Source organism: Prionailurus viverrinus, chromosome C1, assembly GCF_022837055.1.
Source record: "Prionailurus viverrinus isolate Anna chromosome C1, UM_Priviv_1.0, whole genome shotgun sequence".
Lineage (NCBI taxonomy): Eukaryota > Metazoa > Chordata > Mammalia > Carnivora > Felidae > Prionailurus > Prionailurus viverrinus.
In genome coordinates, this window is record NC_062568.1 from 181213570 (window position 1) to 181234830 (window position 21261).

Genomic DNA, 21261 nt, shown 5'->3' on the forward strand with positions numbered 1-21261 from the left:
CAACTAAAATGCAAACAACAGAATTTATGGAACATCAACATGATAGGATATCGTGTGGCTATTGAAAGAATAGTTATGAAGACTGTTGAAATACAGGAAAATGTATTATATTAAACTAAAAATCAGACCATGAAAATGAACATACAATATTACAACCATTTAAAATATATGCATTTGAATAACCAAAAGGAATAAATGAAAATAGTTGTGTTGAGAATGCAGGATTATAGGAGATATCTTTTTCTTTTTAAAGTATTTGCGTTAATATAATTACATTGTTTTTAACTTTTAAAAAATGAATAATACCCATAATAGTAAAAAAGTGCTGAATTAGCCTATGTATGCTCTGCTAAACAGAAACCTAATTAAACCATTGAACTAATCACTATTATTGATCAATACAAGGATATTTGAGGATATCAAGCAAACTTGAGAAATCCATTTTTACAACTGGTTTAATGAATTTATCAGCAATTCTGAAGGCTCCTGGTTGATGTCCCATGAGGATCTGTGGTAACTGTTCTCCACGTCATGTTCCACCTTCATGCCCAAGCTTTAAGTTAGCAGCTTTGATCAGCCTAGTTTAGCCACCAATGATTTTATAGTTCTGACTTCTGGTCTTCTTCTACGATGCAATGTGTCTCTTTAAGAAAAGGCACATTTACATATCCAGCTTTAGAATTCTGTGAACATGAAAGAGACTTGGAGGACTTGGGGTTTGGCATTGCTTCTTCTGACTTATTTTCTTCAATCCCTTGAAGACTTCCATCTGACTCTACCAAACCTGTTCCTGAAAAACTAAGAATGGCCATATGTGAGAACTTTGTGAAAACAGGATGTCCTGGTAGCACTTTGGGGGTATGGGGATAAGGCATCAATAGGATTTCAGTTTTTACAACTGTCAAGCACAAAGGAAACCAAATAACATTTAGCGTAAACTTATGTTTATGATTACTTTCTACCTTAAGTCAAGATTCTGTCAGGTGTAGGAGTGAAAAAGTGGAAAGAGAAAAGGAATTGGAAAAGGATTCAAATACTAAATATAAAACCAAATTACCCCCAAATGCTATGTTTCTTCAAGACAACAAGCAACTCAGGATGAGTTAGGCAGACATGAGTCTCAAGCATGCAGTGGATTGTCTTGGCTTTACTAACCTGGAGTTTGGAAGGGGCAAGATTTTATAAAATACTTCAAATTCAGGGATGTTACTAATTTTTGTCCCCTAAAAGAAAAGAAAGGATGAATATTTAAAATTATAATAATAAGCCATTGGCCATACTATCCTAAAACTTATACTTTATATACATTTTTGGTTAAAGATTTAATCCCCTCACTACATACCTGTTAGGATGGCCATCATAAAAAAGACAAGAGAAAACAAATGCTGGTGAGGTTGTGGAGAAAAGGATAGTTGTGCATAGTTGGCAGGCATGTACATTGGTGCAGCCACTATGGAAAACACTATGGGGTTTCCTCAAAAAATTAAAAATAGAAATACCATATGATCCAGCAATTCTACTTCTGGATAGCTGGAGAAAATGAAATCACTGTCTGAAGATATCTTCACCCTCCCCAGGTTTGTAGCAGTATTATTTACAACACCATGGACAGATAAATGGGTAAAGCAAATGTGACACACACACCACACACACACACACACACACACACACACACACACACACACACGGAATGTTATTCAACCATGAAAAAAGAAGGAAATCTTGCCAATTGCAAAGACATGGATGGACCTTGAGAGCATTATGCTAAGTAAAATAAGTTAATTAGAGAAAGACAAATACTTCATGATCTTACATATATGTACAATCTAAAAAAAAACCAAAAACCAAATTCCTAGAAGCAGAGATCAGATTTGTGGTTGCCAGAGGTGGGGGTGTAGTGGTTGGAGGAATTAGGTGAAGATGCTCAAAATGTACAAACTTCCAGTTATAAGATCAATTCTGGGGATGTAATGTACAACATGAAGACTATAGTCAACAATAGTGTACTGTATATTTGAAAGTTGCTGAAAGAGTAGATCTTATAAAAGTTCTCATCACAAGGGAAAAAAACTATGTGAGGTGATAGATGTTAACTAATCTTAATTCGATAATCATTTTGCATTGTATACATATATCAAATCATTATGCCGGATACTTTTAACTTATACAATGAATGTTATATGTCAATTACATCTCGAAAAAACTGAAGAAAATGTAATCCCTAAATACCTGAAGAATATTTGGCAATTATAAATCTTATACTTTTGTATTAGCGCTTTCATTGTAAGCCAGCTTTTTATATCTATTTTTATACACGAATTACTTTATATTGGCTGATATAATCAGTCCATTCTACTTTCAGGTAAGTTTTTAATTAATACTCTGGTAAACATTTTATGTCCCTTTAAATCATGGATAAAAAGTATCTATGTTTTGGTAAATCCTATGACTTTAAAAACCAAATACCCTTGGGGCGTCTGGGTGGCTTGGTCGGTTGGGCATCCGACTTCAGCTCAGGTCATGATCTCACAGCTCGTGAGTTCGAGCCCCGTGTTGGGCTCTGTTCTGACAGCTCAGAGCCTGGAGCCTGCTTCGGATTCTGTGTCTCCCTCTCTCTCTGCCCCTAACCCACTCGTATTCTGTCTCTGTCTCTCTCAAAAATAAATAAACATTAAAAAAAATTAAAAACAAACAAACCAAATACCCTTTCTCACAGGAACCAATCAACACAGACCAAATTTTACATACAGTTATGGAGGCTTATTGATTCCCCTAAACTTGGACCTCTGTTTAACCTTTGATGCACGCCAACTAGTTCCTGTAAGAAATTCTTAGTTGTGTTGAAATAAATGAGAAGCTTTTATAAGGAGGAAAAAACTAGCATTCAGAGAAATTTATAATGCATTAGAAATTTTACTAGGGGCGCCTGGGTGGCTCAGTCAGTTAAGTGTCCAACTTCAGCTCAGGTCATGATCTCACAGTCTGTGAGTTCGAGCCCCGTGTAGGGCTCTGTGCTGACAGCTCAGAGCCTGGAGCCGGCTTTGGATTCTGTGTCTCCCTCTCTCTCTGCCCCTCCCCTACTCATGCTCTGTCTCTCTCTGTCTCTCAAAAAAAAAAAAAAAAAAAGAATAAATGTTAAAAAAAAGAAAAGAAATTTTACTAGACTGAGAGGACCAGGCTTGAATTCTGGCTCTACTAATTAGACTCTGATATGTCTTGTCACCTCTCTGAGTTTTGTTTCCTACATCTAAAATGAGAGAATAACAATACCTAATCTTCCAGGGTTGTGAAAATTAACGTGAACATACCTAACAATGGGAGGAACTCAGTAAATATTCAATATATTTTGAAGCAGGTGAATATATGTGTACTGGGAGAAAGAAGCTATATTTATTGAAGGCCATCTATTTGCCAACTATTACATTGGGTAATTTATGTACATTATTCTAATTATCCTACTTTATCCCCAGTTGCCATCTCTGAAATTCATTCATTCATTCATTCTTACAATAGCTTTATGAAGATATAATTCACACACTATATAATTCACTCATTTAAAATACATAATTCAATTGTTTTTAGTATATTCACAGGGTTGTACAACCATGATTACAATCAATTTTAGAACATTTTCATCGCTCCCAATATAAACCTAATACCCTTTAACTATACCCCCTTATCCCTCAATGCCTCAGCCCTAGGCAACTACTCGTCTACTTCTATGTTTATAGATTTGCCTATTCTGGTGACCAGCTGTTTTCATTTCACATAATATCTTTAAAGCTCATCTGTGTTATAAGATGGATCAATACGCCATTCCTTTTTATGGCTGAATGATATTCTGTTGTGTGGATATACCACATTTTATGTGTCCATTCATCAGTTGATGGACATTTGGCTTGTTTATACCTCTTGGCTATTATGAATAATGCTGCTATAAATATTCATATGCAGATTTTTATGTGGAACAGTCACCTTTGAGTGTCATTCCTTCATTTCCCAGATGAGGGAACTAGAAGGTGAACAAGGTTTCCCTTTTTCACACAGCTAGTAAAATGCTAAGCTGGGATTTGGCACATAAGGTGCAATGAGAAAACCTATCAAGGGCACAAAGCCAGATTTTGGGAGGGGAGGATAAGATTTTGGGAGGGGAAGATTCAGAAAAAGCTCTATGGAAAAGAAGCTATTTAGGTTGCATTCTGAGAGACAGTTGGAACAAGCCAAGAGAAAATCTGAGGGAAGAAAGGCGTGGGAGAAGGCAGTGGAGGGAGAGGGATTTCCTGGAAGAGCCTGAAGCTGATGCCATAGAATTCAGGGACACAGACAATGTGGAGCCCAGAGTGGAGAGAGGAACCAACCAGGGATGAGATGCGATGAGATGGATAAGAATGACAGAGGCAAGGTCATGGAGGATACAAACACTGCACTGGAAAATTTGGGTTTTATTGTGAAGACTGTGGGAAGCCATTGCATCGTTTTGAGTCATATGCTCAGAGTGTATTTTGTAAATATACTTTGGCTATAGATTAATGGAACAGTAGGACTTCAAAACACAAAAGCCAGGAAGATGGAAGAAGGAAAGTAGGATGTGTCTTTCCAAGTAAGGGAAATACAAGATCCAGAGGGAGGAAACCTCAGAGCTTTGGGGGAGACCATAAATAGATTGGTTTCATTTGATCAGGCTTGTTTGATGTCAGAAAGGTATTTCCTACGTGGCTTCAGTTCTCCTGGCTTAGACATCAACAACTCTGGAAGCCTTCCCTAAGTACCCCAGAGAGGTTTAGTTATCGCTCTTTCTGCTTTCACAGCATTCTGGGCCTACTGCTATTATAGAACTTGCCACAACGTATGGTAGTTGCCAGCTATCTGGTGTCACTCTCACTAGGGCTGAGTTCTGTGAGGGCAGACACTGTATCTCATACATCATCATATCTAGACCATATAGGGAACAGAATGAGGCCCATATTCTATATTGGATTATAATGCCTATATATGTCTAATAAATATTTGCTGAAGGAATGAACTTTGTCTTATAGACAAAGGAAGTCTCTGAAACTCTATGAGATGAAGTACTATGAAAGCAGGTAGTCCTTCATGAAGATTAGTCTAGAGGCATGGGCAGGACAGATTAGGAGGAAAGACTGCATTAAGTTGTTGCTGTAACTCAAGTGCTAAGTGCTTGGGATGCAGAGGGTAACATGATGGACATAGATCCTGCTCTCATGGAGTATACTTATAATCCAGAAGAGAAGAAAGATGGAATTACAATGCAGGAAGCAATATGGTCTCTTACAAGGCTAGGTCCCTAGTTACCCCAATACCCTTGAAAGGGAAACAGTAGACTTAGGGTATAATGAGATAGCAGCTAAGAACAAAGAACAAAGTACCGAAGAGAGTTGTTTTCAGTCCGTGCTCTTCTACTTCTTAGTTATGTGCCCTGGGCAATGATGTCACTTCACCTCTCTAGAGCTCAGTTTTCCTCAGCTGTGAAAATGGGAATCTATGTTGTAGATTAAATGAGATAATATACATAAAATGCTTAGTGCAATAACAGGCACATAGTAAGCACTCACCAAAGGTCAAGTTCTCACCACTTTAGCTTCTGAGGTATTGCAAGGAAGGAAGAGATCTAGGATATATCTGATCTCAGGATCTATATGCTGGTCTGTTTTTAGCATGATACTCAATTACCGAGAATCAAGAGATATGAGAAATGTCAGCAGTTGCTGTGTGACTCAGGCATATCATTTAACCTCGTTGAGTTTTCTCTCCCTCCTGTATAAAATGAGGGGGCTGAATTGGAAGATCCTTAAGATTCTAAATTTAAAAACAATTTTGGGGTTGTTTAACAGATATGAAGATGCTATAAGTTGGTACTTTTGTCACATGTGAAACATTGAGCTCGATGTAGTGTAATCCTGACTCATTTCACATTTATTTTGTTTGAGGATACTATTGTGGATATCAAAGCTATTGTTCTAGTATATACTCCATTAAGGCTCCAACTCACCACCTATATAATACTATAGTGCTTATTCATGTATGTCTCTGCCCTTCTCTACTAGACTAAAGACCTCTGGAAACAGGGTCTATCTTCATATTCCTAGGACATAGCATAGTTCCTGGAATTGATGTAATTTAAGTAATCTCTATACCCAACGTGGGGCTCAAACTCACGACCCTGAGATCAACAGTCACATGCCCTTCTGATTGAGCCAGCCAGGCACCCATGAATGTCTAGACAGTTGAGCATAGTTGTAGCTCAAGCAAAAACATAAACTACTGGAAATTAAGCCATATAATCTGGAAGTTCTCCTTTTTTAAAAAAATAGTTTTTTTTGTCCTGTTTTATTTGAGAGAGAGAGAGAAACAGCGTGAGCAGGGGAGGGGGCAGAGGGAGAGAGAGAGAATCTTAAGCAAGCTCCACACTCAATGCAGTGCCTGACACGGGGCTCAATCCCACAACCCTGGGATCGTGACCTGAGCTGAAATCTGGAAGCGCCTCTGGAAGTTCTGCTTTTGAAAAAAAAATCTACAACACAACTCATATAGCTTGGAAATAATCACCTTTCCTAGAGCAAACCAGATGTGGGTCTTATGCCCATAGCAATAGTACCCAACAGGCAGGAGCTACACAAAGTATCCTGGGATGAAACATCTAGGAGGTGATATAAGCCAGGGGAGAAAGAAAGCAGCCTCTCTCCTGGATTCAGAATGCAACTCTGCTCCTTGAAGTCCCTCTTGCTGACACATTCACCAGCTAGACTCTGGACCTTCTCTGAACTTATACTCTTTGCCACATCTGCCTGGACTTGGCCACTTGTCTGTTTGGATTTTTGTAACATAATTTCTTGGACTCTGACTCTCTTTCTTTCTCTGACTCTGATGTTCTCCTTAGGCTTGACTCCTTGCCAGACCAGACTAGCTTCATTTACCACTAGGAGTCTCAGATTTGCTCATTTCTCAGACAGGGCTAAAACAATCCATGGCAAACAGGGTTGTTGAGAATGAGGCATATCTGTGAAAATATTTAATATTCATTCACTCTGAAATGTTTATGGAGCACCTGCCTATAGATACAATGACATACGAGATACAATCCTTGCCCTCCAGGGTCTCACTGCTAAGTGGATGAGATAGAGAAGCAAAATAGGCAATGATGATACAGTGTTAAGGAAGAAGCTATGAAGCATGCACAAATTGCTTTGGGATCACATAGGATGAGAGTATTTAATAAAAGCTGACCCAAAGAAGAGCAAAGCTGGCCAAGAGTAGTCTCAGGGTGTGCTGCCCTGGTGCAGCCCATGGGCCTCTTTGCCATAGTCCACCATGAGGCCAAGTACAGCCTACAGCTACAGGAAGATGAAGGGAAGAGAGAACACAATAGTTTTAGCAACCAGGATTCATATGAAGGCCCTCACAGCAGCACCCAGCTTACCTCTTCTCTGCGAATCTGGATGCTCCTTATGATACTCTCTAAGAAGCCAACCTGGTGTTTGAGCCAGAGACTGGTTTCCTGCAAATGCTTATTTTCTTTGTCCAGGAGAAGTACTCTAAGAATGGGATAAATCAGAGGAATAACTAAAAATTTCTGTATTTTTACCAATTTATTACTTTCTAACTAATAATATAGTATTATTATAAATAATAATAATGCATAGTATTTATTAATTACTAAAAACTCAAAACTGTGTCCTCACTTCCCACTAGCTCTGGGTCTTAGCCCACTGCCCAGATTTTGGAACCAACTTTGGCAGAATAATTCCTACCATGTTCCAAGATGAAGTCGAAATTAATAAGCTTCTGGCCTATACCTAGTCATTAAATACAAATTGAGAACAGAGACATGCCGTATGCAACAGAGAAACTTAACAAAGGATACGATCCTATTCAGGGGTGGGACTGAAACAAGAGACTCTGCATCCCTTCAAATATTGTAGCTACACAGACTGCATCTGGTTCTGATCTCATACAGTCATCCTCTACTTTTGTAGTAGCAGCAGCAGCAACAGGAATAGTAATAGTAGCAGCAGTAGTAGTAGCAGTAGCACTAATAACAGTAGCAGTAGTAGTGGTAGTAGTAGCAGTAGCAGCAGTAGTGGTGGTAGTAGTGGTAGTAGTAGTAGTAGTAACAGCTGCAGTAGTGGTAGCAGCAGCAGCAACCATTTACCAAGTACTTATCATGTGCTTAGGCACTATAACCTACCCACAGAGTAGACACTTAAAAATGTTCATATATTGGCTCATTTTTTTTTATTTTAAATTTTTTTATGTTTTTTTTTTTAATTTATTTTTGAGAGAGAGAGAGAGAGAGACAGAGTATGAGCAGGGGAAGGGCAGAGAGAGGGAGACACAGAATCAGAAGCAGGCTCCAGGCTCTGAGTTGTCAGCACAGAGCCCGAAGTGGGGCTTGAAACCACGAACCATGAGATCATGACCTGAGCCGAAGTCAGACGCTTAACCGACTGAGCCACCTAGGCGCCCCTGTATTGGCTCATTTTATTCATCCTTACAACTCCATGAAATTGATGTCGTTATGGAGCCTATCTTACATATGAGGAAACTGAAGCTCAGAGAAAAGCAACATAAAACCAGAAAATCGGAGAGCTGAGATGCAATCCAGATCTTTCAGACTTCTAAGCCCGAGTTATAGAAGTTATATAAGCCCTGGTATAATCACTATACCAGGCTCATTTTCCAGGACCATGGTTTATTTGGGACACATGATCAAAACATAGTTTTGATCAGAGATTTTTTTTGTGTTTTGTGTTTGAGTTCTGGTTCTACCATTTGCTTGCTGTGTGACCCTTGACAAAAACCAAATCTGAGCCTCAGTTTTTCTCATCTGTAAAAGAAAACAGCATCCTGTAGAAGAAACTTACTCTAAGGAAAACATACAAATCCAATCCAGATGGCCAGAGTGTGCCTTCAGGAGGACAATATGGAAATATCATTAATATTAAGGCACAGCTAACAAGTCAGTTGCATTGGGAATGTCAAAATCAATGATGTAGATTGAGAAGAGCCATGGATTATTTAGAGTACATAAAAGGGGAGACATAGATAGTAAAAGATAATCAGAGACTCTCCAGGTCTGCCCAGAGAAGCAGGTGCCCCCAACAGCAGAAAGGAGAGTTCCAATCTGCTGAACAGATCTCCCCACAGACTGTGGTGCTGTGGGCTCTAGGGCCAAGCTACTGGGGTTCACACACTGCTCTGTCAGTGACTAGGCTGTCTGAGTTCCTGAGCCTCTCTGGACCTTAGCTTTCTCACCCATGAAATAAGTCTAATCCCAGTGTCTCCCTCCTGGGATTAGTGTGAGGATTGGTGAGAGAGAGAGTTTAGAACAGTGCCAAGCACATAGTGAGTGCTTGAAAAATGTTAATCATTATAGTTTTGTTTTGTTTTGTTTTGTTTTGTTTTGTTTTGTTTTTGAGAGAGAGAGAGTGCACAAGTGAGCAAGGGGGCAGAGAGAGAGGTGGGGGGTGGAGGGAAGCGGGGCTTACCCAGGGCTTGTGTTTTACCCGCAGCAGGGCTCAAGTTCACCCAGTGTGGGACTCAAACTCATGAACTGTGAGATCATGCCCTGAGCCAAAGTCAGACGCTTAAGGACTGAGCCACCCCGGTGCCCTCATTACAGTTATTATTGGTGACACTATCTGTTAAGTTCAACCCACTCTCTTTGCCCTAATTCTGTGCTCCAAGAAAACTTTGATTATAATTGAAGTTTCCTATAGAGGAGAGAGGGCTTGGACTGGCTAATATGTGAATTTATCTTTGCTGTGGATACTTCTCATTACAAGTTAATACATTGGGTATCCTATGGGTTTAATGAATTTAAGTCACTAGTATGAGCCTGTTCCTCTCTCGATCTCTCTTGATTCCATAGGTATCAAATGATACAAATGAGTGTCAAAACACAAAGTGACAGGCCAGAATAAGCATAGCTAGGCCCTCAGTCAGGCAATGCCTATGTGAGAGAGCCCATCTAAATGGCCAACCCGGGGTGCCTGGGTGGCTCAGTCGGTTAAGCATCCGACTTCAGCTCAGGTCATGATCTCGCGGTCTGTGAGTTCGAGCCCCGCGTCGGGCTCTGTGCTGACAGCTCAGAGCCTGGAGCCTGCTTCGGATTCTGTGTCTCCCTCTCTCTCTGAGCCTCCCCCGTTCATGCTCTGTCTCTGTCTCAAAAATAAATAAACATTAAAAAAAAAAAATTTAAATGGCCGAGCCGCCTCCTCCGTGATCTTTTTCTCTTTAATTTCACAGCTTTTGCATAAACTACTGGAAACAGCAGACAGCAGAGCAACAGTTATGGGATAGGCTGCAAACTCAAGGGATAGTCTCTGGAGCAATCTCTTTGTGGAGGGAGGAACACCTTTATAGAGTTCATTGGCTCCTCAGTCAGGACTGCACCTACTTGTTCTGGACTGAAGATGTTACCCCTTTATTGCTCTTGATTAATTCTTCTTTCTCTGTGAGTTTTTCCAGAAGGTTCCTTTTCTCTAGGAGCAGTATATCATTTTGAGCAATGATCTTGTCCTGGAATGCCTTCTCCTAGAGATAATAAAGCCCCTTGTTACCACAGCAGGAGAAAGAATTACAAAGTTGACAGCAAATTTCCCCTGTTGACTTTTCCTCTCCTGCCCCCTGGTCTGTTTTTCACCTGTTTGCTGACATTGTCAGCTAGAGAGTTCTTCTGTTTATTTTGGTTATTTTTTTGTCATGTATTTTTTTTTGAGTAATTAATCATTCTTCTGGGTTAACATTTAAAAATATCTGAGACCTCAACTTCAATAAGTTCCCAAGCTTCTCATATTTATTCTAATACCATAGGTATCAAATCACTAACAAATACAACTGAATTCCCTGAAGCTCCAGTTTGACATTTTTTCATATAATACATCTCCATCTGCACTGTGGTGATAGTCTTCTTAAGGCAAAGGCAAGAAGATGGGCATTTAGTCCCCTCACTTGGCAACCAGTGTCAGGATCTCAGTTGGCTTGGCAAATCAAGCAGGTAAGCTGGCTACTGAGAATATCCGTATAGTGATCATGCAGAAGAGACTTCCATCTTAACACCATGTTTCATTTTCTACCAACAATTTTCCCTGAAAGCAACAGCTAGTGAAGCTATAGCTAAAGTGAGAAAGGAGGGTGTCTTGTGAAAACAATACTAAACTTCTTATACTGAAAGAGTCAGTAGATATTAATAAATGTCACTGTTGGGGAGGACTCTAGAAGCTCAAAAGTGTAGAATTGCCCTCCTCACGTCACTAATGACTGTCCGTGTTAAGTGCCCTCACCCTTCTGTGTTTGTTCCCACGTGCTGATGGCGGGAGTGAGTTGGGGTAGGAGAAGAATATTGAGCTGCTGGCAGGTGAGAATCATGGAGTTAAGAGGGGCAACTTTCTTACTTTTAAGAAAGACACTAATATAGATCATTCAGAAAAGACTCCATCTATTATTTAAGAATTATAGGAAAGGATATTACATTATGTTCTGAAACAAACCACTCCAGGTTTTAAAGTCCTGCATCCAGGACCCTTCAATGTCTAACAGTAATCTTGCCTACTCTTATTTAAATACATTTTTGGTAAGGATTGAGAAGAAGCCATCCCACAGATAATACTCCACAGTTACAACTGGATTAGAAAGGAAACTGGAGGGAGAAGGCTACTGACACCCTGCCCTTTGGAAATACCCTATTTTTTTTTTTTTTGTAGCCAGAAAATCAGGACACATTCTCTAATAAAAGGATAAAATATTTGGAGAACTCTGGTTTGGACATTTACAATAGTCAGGAGACTCAGTTGGCTCACCCTATAAAGAGAAGGCTGAAGGAACAAAGCCCAAAAAAGTGGCACTACTTTCTGGACATTTGGTGCTTGGAAAGGGAGCCCAGCTTTTTTATGCTCATGGCTCTGATCCACAGACGCTAAACTAAGTAAAGTCAGGACCTCCAGGTTTGTACCACTGTGGCATTAGAAGATCTCACATCAGTCTTCTCTAGGCTAAGTATTTCCTACTCCATTAACAATTTCTCTTGTGAACTGTGCATCTACCAGTTAACATGTTTCTAGGAGAGCTTACACACAAAAGAGAAGAAAGTAACATCTATGGAAAGTTGTATGTGTCAGGTACGGGCATTTCATATTTTAACTGCACAAAAAGCCTTGTGAGATGGGTACTAGCAATGCCATTTTACAGATGAGGAAAGGATACCCAGAGGCTTGTGCAAGGTCACAGAACTATTAAGTGGCAGGGCTAGATTTTGCATCCAAGTCTGTTTAAGGCCAGAGTCCACAGCCCCCCTTCAAGGGCAGTGAGAAAAGGGTCAACTGCTCTTCCTTAGCCTCTGCTTACTTGCCTCCTCCAGTGTACTTCCTGGAGACCTGCCACTCTCTGGGTAGATATGTCAGGTTTCCAGGACTGCTGTAGCAAAGAACCACAAACTGGATGGCTTAAAACAAGAGGAACTGATTTTCTCACATTCCTGGAGGCCATACGTCTAAAATTGGGGTGTTGGGGGAGTTAGTTCCTTCTGGGGGCTCCACGCCTCTCTCTCAGTTTCTGGTGTTGGCAAGCCCTCCCTGGTGCTCCCTGATGGAGCTGCATCCATCATCCATCTTCCCCTGCACGTGTCTATGTGTGTCTGCTCTTCTCATAGGGCCATCAGACATACTGGATTTCGGGCCTTGATTTAGGGCCAACTCGAATCCACTATGACCTCATCTTAACAAATCCCACCTGCAAAGACCTTATTTCCAAATCAGATCCCACTCTGAGGTTCTGGATAGACACGACTTTGTGGAGGACGTTATTTAACCCGGTACAGTCAGGGAGAAAGAGAAGATGCCTGCTGAAAGGAGGGGGGTTGTTTCTGTCACGTAAGACTAGAAGTGGAAGGCAGGCAGTACAAGAAAGTGATAATGCAGAATATTTCTGGTGGGCCCATGAGCCAGGATTGCTCCTTTCTTCTGCATACCTTTCCTAGTTGTGAATCTAACCTAGATCTGAGTCTTTGAAAGTTTGCCGATGTAGTGCCCAGATAAAAGGATACTGCAAAATCCAGCTTATTTTTCTCCCTCACTATAGTGTAGAGTATCAGGAGGATTTTTTTTAATTAAGAATCCAACATTGGTGACCCATCTGTTATAATCCAAAAATGTCTCATGTGTGTAGTCTAGAATTCTTCACCATCCCATAACAGCCCGTGGAATGACTGAAATTGCATGAATTCTTCTGGAATCCTTGGCACGTGCATAGCTATGAGTATTTTAGGAGTGAGGACAGAGTTTTCAAAATTCTGAAATGGGCTAGGGAATCTCAAGAAGGGAAAGCATGACTGGCCTCGTCAGCCGCTCTCCATTTTGAATTTGTGTCGTTTGATGATCTCAAGACCATTCTGCAGTCAATACCGTGCCATCTGCCTCATTGTCTTCTCGCTTACCAGTAAGTCACAGGGGCAACGGGACAGGAATAAAGAAACCACGGATATTTAGAAAAAGGCTTGGAGACACCCCACAAGGATTGCTAAAGGAATAGGGGCCACATATTTTCACTGCCATTTAAGACCGACAGGAGTTCAAGGCATGATGAGGGCAACGTGGAGTAGGAATGAGTTACTGAGTGTGGTTCGGAAGGGTATGTCAGAGAAGACCAGACACTGCTCCTGAGTTGGAAGTGCGGGCTATTTTCAGCGTCTGATTCGGTTCAACATCCCCAAGAGTCTTACATCCTTTCTGGCAGGTCTTAAAGGATGACTCACATCAAAAGAAGGTGCAAAGAAGTGAAAACCTGGGCTGCAAAGGGGCCACCGGGTGGATTGCAGCCCAAGCGTGCTCTCCCGAATGGGTTGAGCAGCGACAACTTGGGGAGCTCTTCGCTTCTGCCCACCTTTTCCACTTGGTGCTGCAGGATTCTGACTTCATTTTCCAAATGCTCAATTCTCTTTTCTCGCAGCTCTACTTCCTGAAGTAAAAGGTTCTTGACTCGGCCAAGCTTGACTTTGTGGTGGTGATGTTTCTCATTGAAGTCTCTGTAAAAGTAAATTTCTATTTATTTATTTATTTGTTTGCTTATTTATTAGTTTATTCTTATTTTATTTTAGTTTATTTTTTGAGTTTGTTTCTTTATTTTGAGAGAGAGAGAGAGAGAGAGAGAGAGAGTGTGTGTGTGTGTGTGTGTGTGTGTGTGTGTGTGTGTGAACAGGGGAGGGGCAGAGAGACAGAAGATCCCAAGCTCCACTAACAGCATGGAGCCCAATACGGGGCTCGATCCAAACCATGAGATCATGATCTGAGCTGAAATCAAGAGCTGGACGCTCAACTGACTGAGCCAGCCAGGCGCCCCCAAAGTAAATTTAAATAGAGGCCCAGCTGAGCACTGTGGAAGTTTATGTTGCCTCCTCGTGTGCGTGCGCCTCTCTCGGGTGTCCTCTTTTTGCTCTGTCGAGGCCTGCCACCAGATGTGGATATTCGTCCTGCCTCACTCCTGCAGGACTTCTTGCCCCCAAGTAGGGGAATGGACCAAGGATAACCTCTTAAATAACACCAGCTTTAGTCATCCCCAACTCAGGAAACACTCCTTGATTTCTGACCCCTGACATCTAATTCTGAATCCTGCTCCATGGAGTCAGCTGTTAATTTAAGTTTCTAGTTCTTGGCTATACCTGTGGACAGTGATATAACCCACTTCAGTCTCTGATAACTGAGTCTGCTCTTGATCCTTGCCCCAAGTCTGAACTTCTGCAGGCCAGTTCTCTGTAGGTTTCTGCTCAAGACTCGAACTCTGATTCTGACATAAGTTGAACTTAACGCCAATAAGCACATGAAAAGATGTTCAACGTCATTAGCCATTAAGGAAACGCAAGTCAAAGCTACAACGAGATACTACTTCACACCCACTAGGATGGCTAAAATGAAAAAGAAAGATAATAGCAGGTGCTAGCAAAGATGTAGAGATATTGGAACTCTCAAACACTGCTGGTAGGAATGGCAGCCTCTTTGGAGAAAGCCTGGCTCAAATGGTTAAACATAGAGCCATATGACCCAGCAATTCCACTCCTAGGTATTTCTCCAAGAGAAGTGAAAACATATGTCCACACAAAAACTTGTATATGAATATTCATACTAGCACCATTCACAATAGCCAAAAGGTAGAAACAACCCAAAGACCATCACCTGAAGAATGGATAAATAAAATATGGGATATCTGTACAATGGAACACGAATCTGCCTCAAAAAGTAATGAGGTACTGATCCATGTGACACTATGGATGAACCTTGAAAGCATTATGCTGAGTGAAAAGAGTCAGTCACAAACGGCCACATATTATATTATTCCATTTATAGGTAACGTCCAGAACAGGCAAATAGAGGATTCCTTGTCGCCCAGGGCTAGGGGTGGGGAGAGAAACTGAGGATGGCGGACAACAGCTAAAAGGCTTCTTTTGGGGGTGTGAAATGTTTTAAAATTGATTGTGGTGATGGATGTACAACTAAAAGCCATTGAATTGTACACTTTAAGTGGGTGAACTATACGGTGTATTAATTATATCAATAAACCTGTTGGGTTTTTTTTAAAGAACAAAAATCTAAATGATCATTTCAAGCTACTATAACACCTAATCCGAGCAAACAAGAAAACAGATTAATACCTCAATGCCACCACTAGGCAAACCTCTTTGAGAATGGCTGTGCTTTCCAAGTAAGAACATTGTTATTCAGAAAGTGCTTCTTCTAATGAAAAATTGAGGAGAAGTTTTACTTTGAACCTATTAGGTCTGATAACACAAAATCACTCCACACCAGGGTTTCTTGACCTTTGCCCCATTGGCATCTTGTGCCAGATAAGTCTTTGTTGTGGAGGGCTATCCTGTGCTTTGTAGAATCCTTGGCCTCTACCCACTTGATGCCAGTCATACCAATGTCTCCAGACATTGCAAAATGTTCCCTTGCCCTGGGAGGCAAACCACTGCTCACTGAGAAGCACTGCTGTAGCTAACGTTCCTAAACCAGGTTTTCTCAGCCTACAGCAGTGTTCCCCAAGCTGCGTTGTGACCAGCAACATCCGCATCGCCTGGGAACTTGTTCGAAGGTGCAAAGCCTCGGGCTCTCTCCCGGGACCGCAGAATAGTAAACCCTGGGAGTGGATCTGTGTTTTAGCAACACTTCTGGGGATTCTAATGCAACCTAAAGCTTGAGAGAAAGCCCTGGGCATATTTGGGAGGGATCCCTCCCCACTTCCACTTCATCATAAACAGACTACTTGTGGCAGGCTAAGTGTACCTAGAGCCTTTCTTCGCTCCTGCTGGCAAAACCCAGATTTCATTTAGGTGCCCACAGAGAGCTCTTGATCTCAAGAAAGGTGGGTGGGTCCCAGGTGTGTGTGTGTGTGTGTGTGTGTGTGTGTGTGTGGTTACAGGGATGGACCTGTGACAAAGGTATGCTTGCTGGGCACTTCCAGGAACTTCAGAAACCAGCCCTCTCTGCGCTGGCTGGCCTCCTGCTGAGCTTGCGCCACCTGCCCCTACAGTCACCACCTTGTAACCATGATGTGACAAGCCTAAAGACAAAGGTGCTGACCCACCAAGCATGGCAGAGCAAAAGGAAGGAAAGAGCCTGGGCCTTCACGACACTACTGAGCAGCTAAAGCTACCCCAACAATCACTTTCCTCCAGATTTCTATTTATGTAAAAGAAAATTTTGGTCTAAATCAATGTCAAGTTTTTGGTTTCTTTCGTTTCACTTTATTTTTATTTGTGGTTAATTACATCCTGATAGCTTAAAAAACAAAAAAACAAAAAACCACAACTACTCCAAACAAGAAGAAACTATTCTAATGGTCTCTGTAGCCCCCTGATTTCCCTGAATGCCTAGACATTTGGGTAATGCCTTTTTAACTGAAACAGAAAGTGTTTAAGGAATGAGGAATCCACTCTGGGTACTGTAGACACTTGAGGGCACAGTCATTCAGGCCTACGGTGCTGAGCAGTTTGCACATGTCAACTGTCTGATCTTACCTCTGATACTTAAACTGGGGGAAGCCCTGACGGAAGGGAACTACCAGCTAACTAAAAACCTGTGCTCCAGGCTTTTCACACACCTCACTTGATTTTATTTATTTATTTATTTATTATTTATTTATTTATTTATTTTTATTGTTATTTTTTTCTCATTTGATTTTAAAGCAAAGCTGTGCAGCCAATCTCCTTCTCTATGAACCAGGACGTGGAGGCTGGGCAGTAGAGTTTACTCAGTGGAACTGAGGTATCCAAACCCTTCACATTCCTTGACTAGCTCTCTAAGGCCTTGGAATATCCTGCTCGATAATAACATCTTTGTATACCTGTGGCCTTGGACTACACCAATATTTTATGTTAACAACACGATCGGGGCACCCGGGTGGATCAGTCGGTTGAGCATCTGACTGCGGCTTAGGTCATGCATGATCTCGCGGTTCATGAGTTTGAGCCCCACATCGGGCTCTATGCTGTCAGCACGGAGCCTACTTAGGATCCTCTGTCCCCCTCTCTCTGTCTTTCCCCTGCTTGTGCTCTCTCAAGGATAAATAAACATTTCAAAAAAAAAAAAAAAACCCAATATGATTTATGGTGAGTGCATTTTTGTTCTCCTAGGGCCCTGGGCCATGCTGTGTCAGTTTGACCTTGGGGGTTTGGGAGTCTGGAGACTGAGTAGTTAATGGTAATCACTGGGGCACTCCATGCCGATGAGACTGACCCCCGATAAAAATCTCTGGATGTCAAGGCTCAGGTGAGTTTCCCTGGTTGGGAAACCTTCATACGTGTTGCCACACATCATTGTTGGTAGGATTATGTACTGTCCGTTCTACTCCACTGGGAGAGGACAACAGGCTTGCATACTGTCTCTCCTGGACTCTATCCTATGTGCCTTTCTCCTCTGCTGATTTTAATCTGTATTCTTTCACTGTAATATACCATAACCATGAGTATAACAGCTTTTCTGAGTTCTGTGAGTCCGAATGAATCACAAACCTAAGGGTGCTCTTGAGACTCCTGACCCAAAAGGAAGTTACTTGTACAAAGAAGAATCTGACCTTAGAGCCTGTGATCTCCCACTCTACCCTAATGCTATAATGCCAGCAAAGCCAAGCAAACCAGATGTTGCTGATTTCTCCAGTAAGAAATTTATTTTTTAATTTTTAAAAATGAAATTAAATTTCATTATTTTTTAAATTGAGGCATAATTGACATTATATTAGTTTTAGCTGTGTAACATAATGAGTTGATACTTGTGTATATTGCAAAACGATCACTACAGTCTAACATCTGTCACCATATATAGAAACTTTTCTTCTTTTTTTTTTATTTTTTTTAATTTTTTTTTTTCAACGTTTATTTATTTTTGGGACAGAGAGAGACAGAGCATGAACGGGGGAGGGGCAGAGAGAGAGGGAGACACAGAATCAGAAACAGGCTCCAGGCTCCGAACCATCAGCCCAGAGCCTGACGCGGGGCTCGAACTCACGGACCGCGAGATCGTGACCTGGCTGAAGTCAGACGCTTAACCGACTGCGCCACCCAGGCGCCCCTAGAAACTTTTCTTCTTGTGATGAGAGCTTTTAAGATTTACTCTCTTAGCAGCTTTCAAAGATGCAATACAATACTAACTCTGGTCACCATACTATACATTACATCTCCATGATTTATTTGTTTTATTAAAAACAGAAAGTTTATATCTTCTGATCTACTAGAGAAAGCTTTCAGCATTTCACCATTGAATATTGTGTTATCTGTAGGCTTACATTTCAGGTCTTACATTCAAGTCTTTAATCCATTTTTTGAGTAAAATTTTGTGTATGGTATAAGAGAGTGGTCCAGCTTCATTCTTTGGCATGTAACCATCCAGTTTCCACAACACTGTTTATTGAAGAGACTGTCTCTTCCCCACTGTATATTCTTTGCTTCCTTGTCATAAATTGACCAAATATGTGTGGGTTTGATATTTTGTTTTATACAAGTACTAGGAACCAGCTGGAGGGGAGGAGCAAAACAGACTTATCTAGATGCTAATTCTAATCAAACTGTGATGGAAGAGCTACTCCAAGAGAGTCGTACAGCCTTGTAAATTATGTCCTTTTTTTTTTTTTTTTTTTAGTTCATTATTTTTGAAAAAGAGAGCGGGTGCAGGGGAGGGGCAGAGAGAGAGAGGGGGAAGGATCCACACTGTCAGTGTCGAGCTTAAAGCTCAAGCCCCAGGTCGGGCTCTGTGTTGTTAGCGGAGTTGGGGATTCTCTCCCTCTCTCTCTGATCCTCCCCTACTCTCTCTTTTTTTTTTCTCTCTCTCTCTCTCAAAATAAATAAATAAACATTTAAAAAAAGAAATTTTTTTTATTAAAAATTGTTTTTAATGTTTTATTTATTTTCGAAAGAGAGAGAGGGAAAGAGTACCAGCAGGGGTAGGGCAGAGGGAGAGGGAGATATAGAATCCGAAGCAGGCTCCAGGTTCTGAGCTGCCAGCACAGAGCCTGATGCGGGGCCTGAACTCATAAACTGTGAGACTATGACCTGAGCCGAAGTCAGACACCCACTGGAGCCACTCAGGCGCCCCAGAAATTAATTTATTTTTTAAAGTAAGATGATAAGCTATAGAAAATTTGGGAAGAAAACCCAACTCCCAATATGATTAGTATTAAAATAGTGGTTGTATTTCCTTCTAGTCTTTTTATAAGCATCTTTTCCTTAAATCTTACCTATATTAAAATTTTTATCTTATGCCCTTTTCATTTATTATATTGTAAGCATTTCCTCATGCTGCTGTCTCACCTTCAGGGCCCCCATCTTTTACAGTGGAATGAAGTTCCATTAAGTGAGTGGATTAGGGTTGACCTAACTAGTTCCTACTGCCTGATACTCAGGCTTCTTCCTGTAGTGTTATGCATGGTTTGAAGAGTATGTTGACGCAGTACAGCTGGTGAGAGGCTGGAGCCTTCCCTTGCCATTGCTGACTGGCTGTTTGGCACACTTTCTGCTTTGGTCAGAAGCTCTGTTGGCCAACTTGCCTGAAGAGCACATGCATTTTCTAAGTTTATTTTCGGTTTTATTAACTACTAGATCTATGAGGCAGCACAATACTCATGTTTTAAAATTTAGGGACAACTTTTTGTTTATGTTCGAGTAGAACCAGATGGACTTTTCCATTATTTTTCTTTCAAAAAGGCAAGGAATTTGTTCCTCTGGAAGAGTGGTTGGGAAAACATGGAAAAATTAGGCATGGTCCATAAAGGCCAGGACTGGGATCAGGGGAATGAAAACAAAAATGAACTTCGAGTTTTGACAGTTCCTTCCATTTTCTTTCCTAAATCTGTGTTTTTTAACACCGGATGGCACATCAGAATCACATGAGGAAGCTTTTATAAAAACAGTGATCCCTAAGCCCTATCCCCACTGCTTCTGATCTAACTAAATCTATGCTGGTGCCCAGGCACATGCAGCTAGGGTCAGGATCCACTGTCCCAAAGGCAAGGGGAAAATAACATGGAAGAATAACCAGCCTCACAGCCAGCAAAAAATTTTAAGATAAAATGACAAATATTTATGACTATACGTGAGCATCAAAAATCATAGAATATGTTGAGCAAAAGAAGTTGGACACAAAAGATTACATGTGGTAAGAATCCCATCATTTTGGTGCCCTTACATGGGAGCTTTGAGTCTTTTCATCTGGACTCTGAGCCTTGGTGCAAACTTGATGAGTACCTTTTCTTTTCTTCCTTTACTCTCATTTCAGGGGCTTTTCAAGGAATGTGGTCGAATTGGAACACTTTCATGTCGATTGCTTAGGTTGCAATCCTCTAGCTGTGGCTACTCTATGGGAAGGAAAAAGCCTGCCTTTTGGCTGAAAGTTAGTACCCTGGCGGGAATGGTAATAAGACCCAGAAGCTTGATGCCCTCTCTTCATTCCTGTACTTATACAAAGTTGTCTGTCTTGGGCACGGGACAGCCACCTAAGTCACCAGGACGGCCACCGATCCTAAGACTCCAGTGTGAGGTTTCCTCCTCATTGGTAATTCCCCTCCAAATCTCTGGACTAGCGGCCTCTGGCCAGGAGACCCCCACTAGGAGCCAGCCGAAACCAGTACTCAATTGAATTAAAACCCAACTGGGGACCATTTCCCAGGGAAGCTGGCTGTAAAGCCTATATGTGTTGGAAAGTCGCTTAGATCATGATAGATTTCTATCTTTACTGTTTTCTGTCAACGTCTTCTACTAACTGCTAC

General features: G+C 41.2%; 1 protein-coding gene across 8 annotated transcripts in view; it reads right to left on the minus strand.

The window, feature by feature from the left end:
- Nucleotides 1-437: 437 nt before the first annotated feature.
- CCDC30 (coiled-coil domain containing 30) overlaps nucleotides 438-21261 on the minus strand; it is a 131594-nt gene continuing 110770 nt past the window's right edge. For 7 of the 8 annotated variants that reach the window (XM_047873832.1, XM_047873833.1, XM_047873831.1 and 4 more), the window contains 5 exons: nucleotides 13897-14038; nucleotides 10418-10554; nucleotides 7439-7553; nucleotides 1156-1223; nucleotides 438-798 (listed from right to left, as the gene is read on the minus strand). In XM_047873832.1, coding sequence (XP_047729788.1) covers nucleotides 600-798; nucleotides 1156-1223; nucleotides 7439-7553; nucleotides 10418-10554; nucleotides 13897-14038 — 661 coding nt within the window. In that variant the 3' untranslated portion in view covers nucleotides 438-599. Of the gene's footprint in view, nucleotides 799-1155; nucleotides 1224-5400; nucleotides 5485-7438; nucleotides 7554-10417; nucleotides 10555-13896; nucleotides 14039-21261 lie in introns of those variants that run through there. The other variant, XM_047873834.1, reaches the window with a different exon arrangement.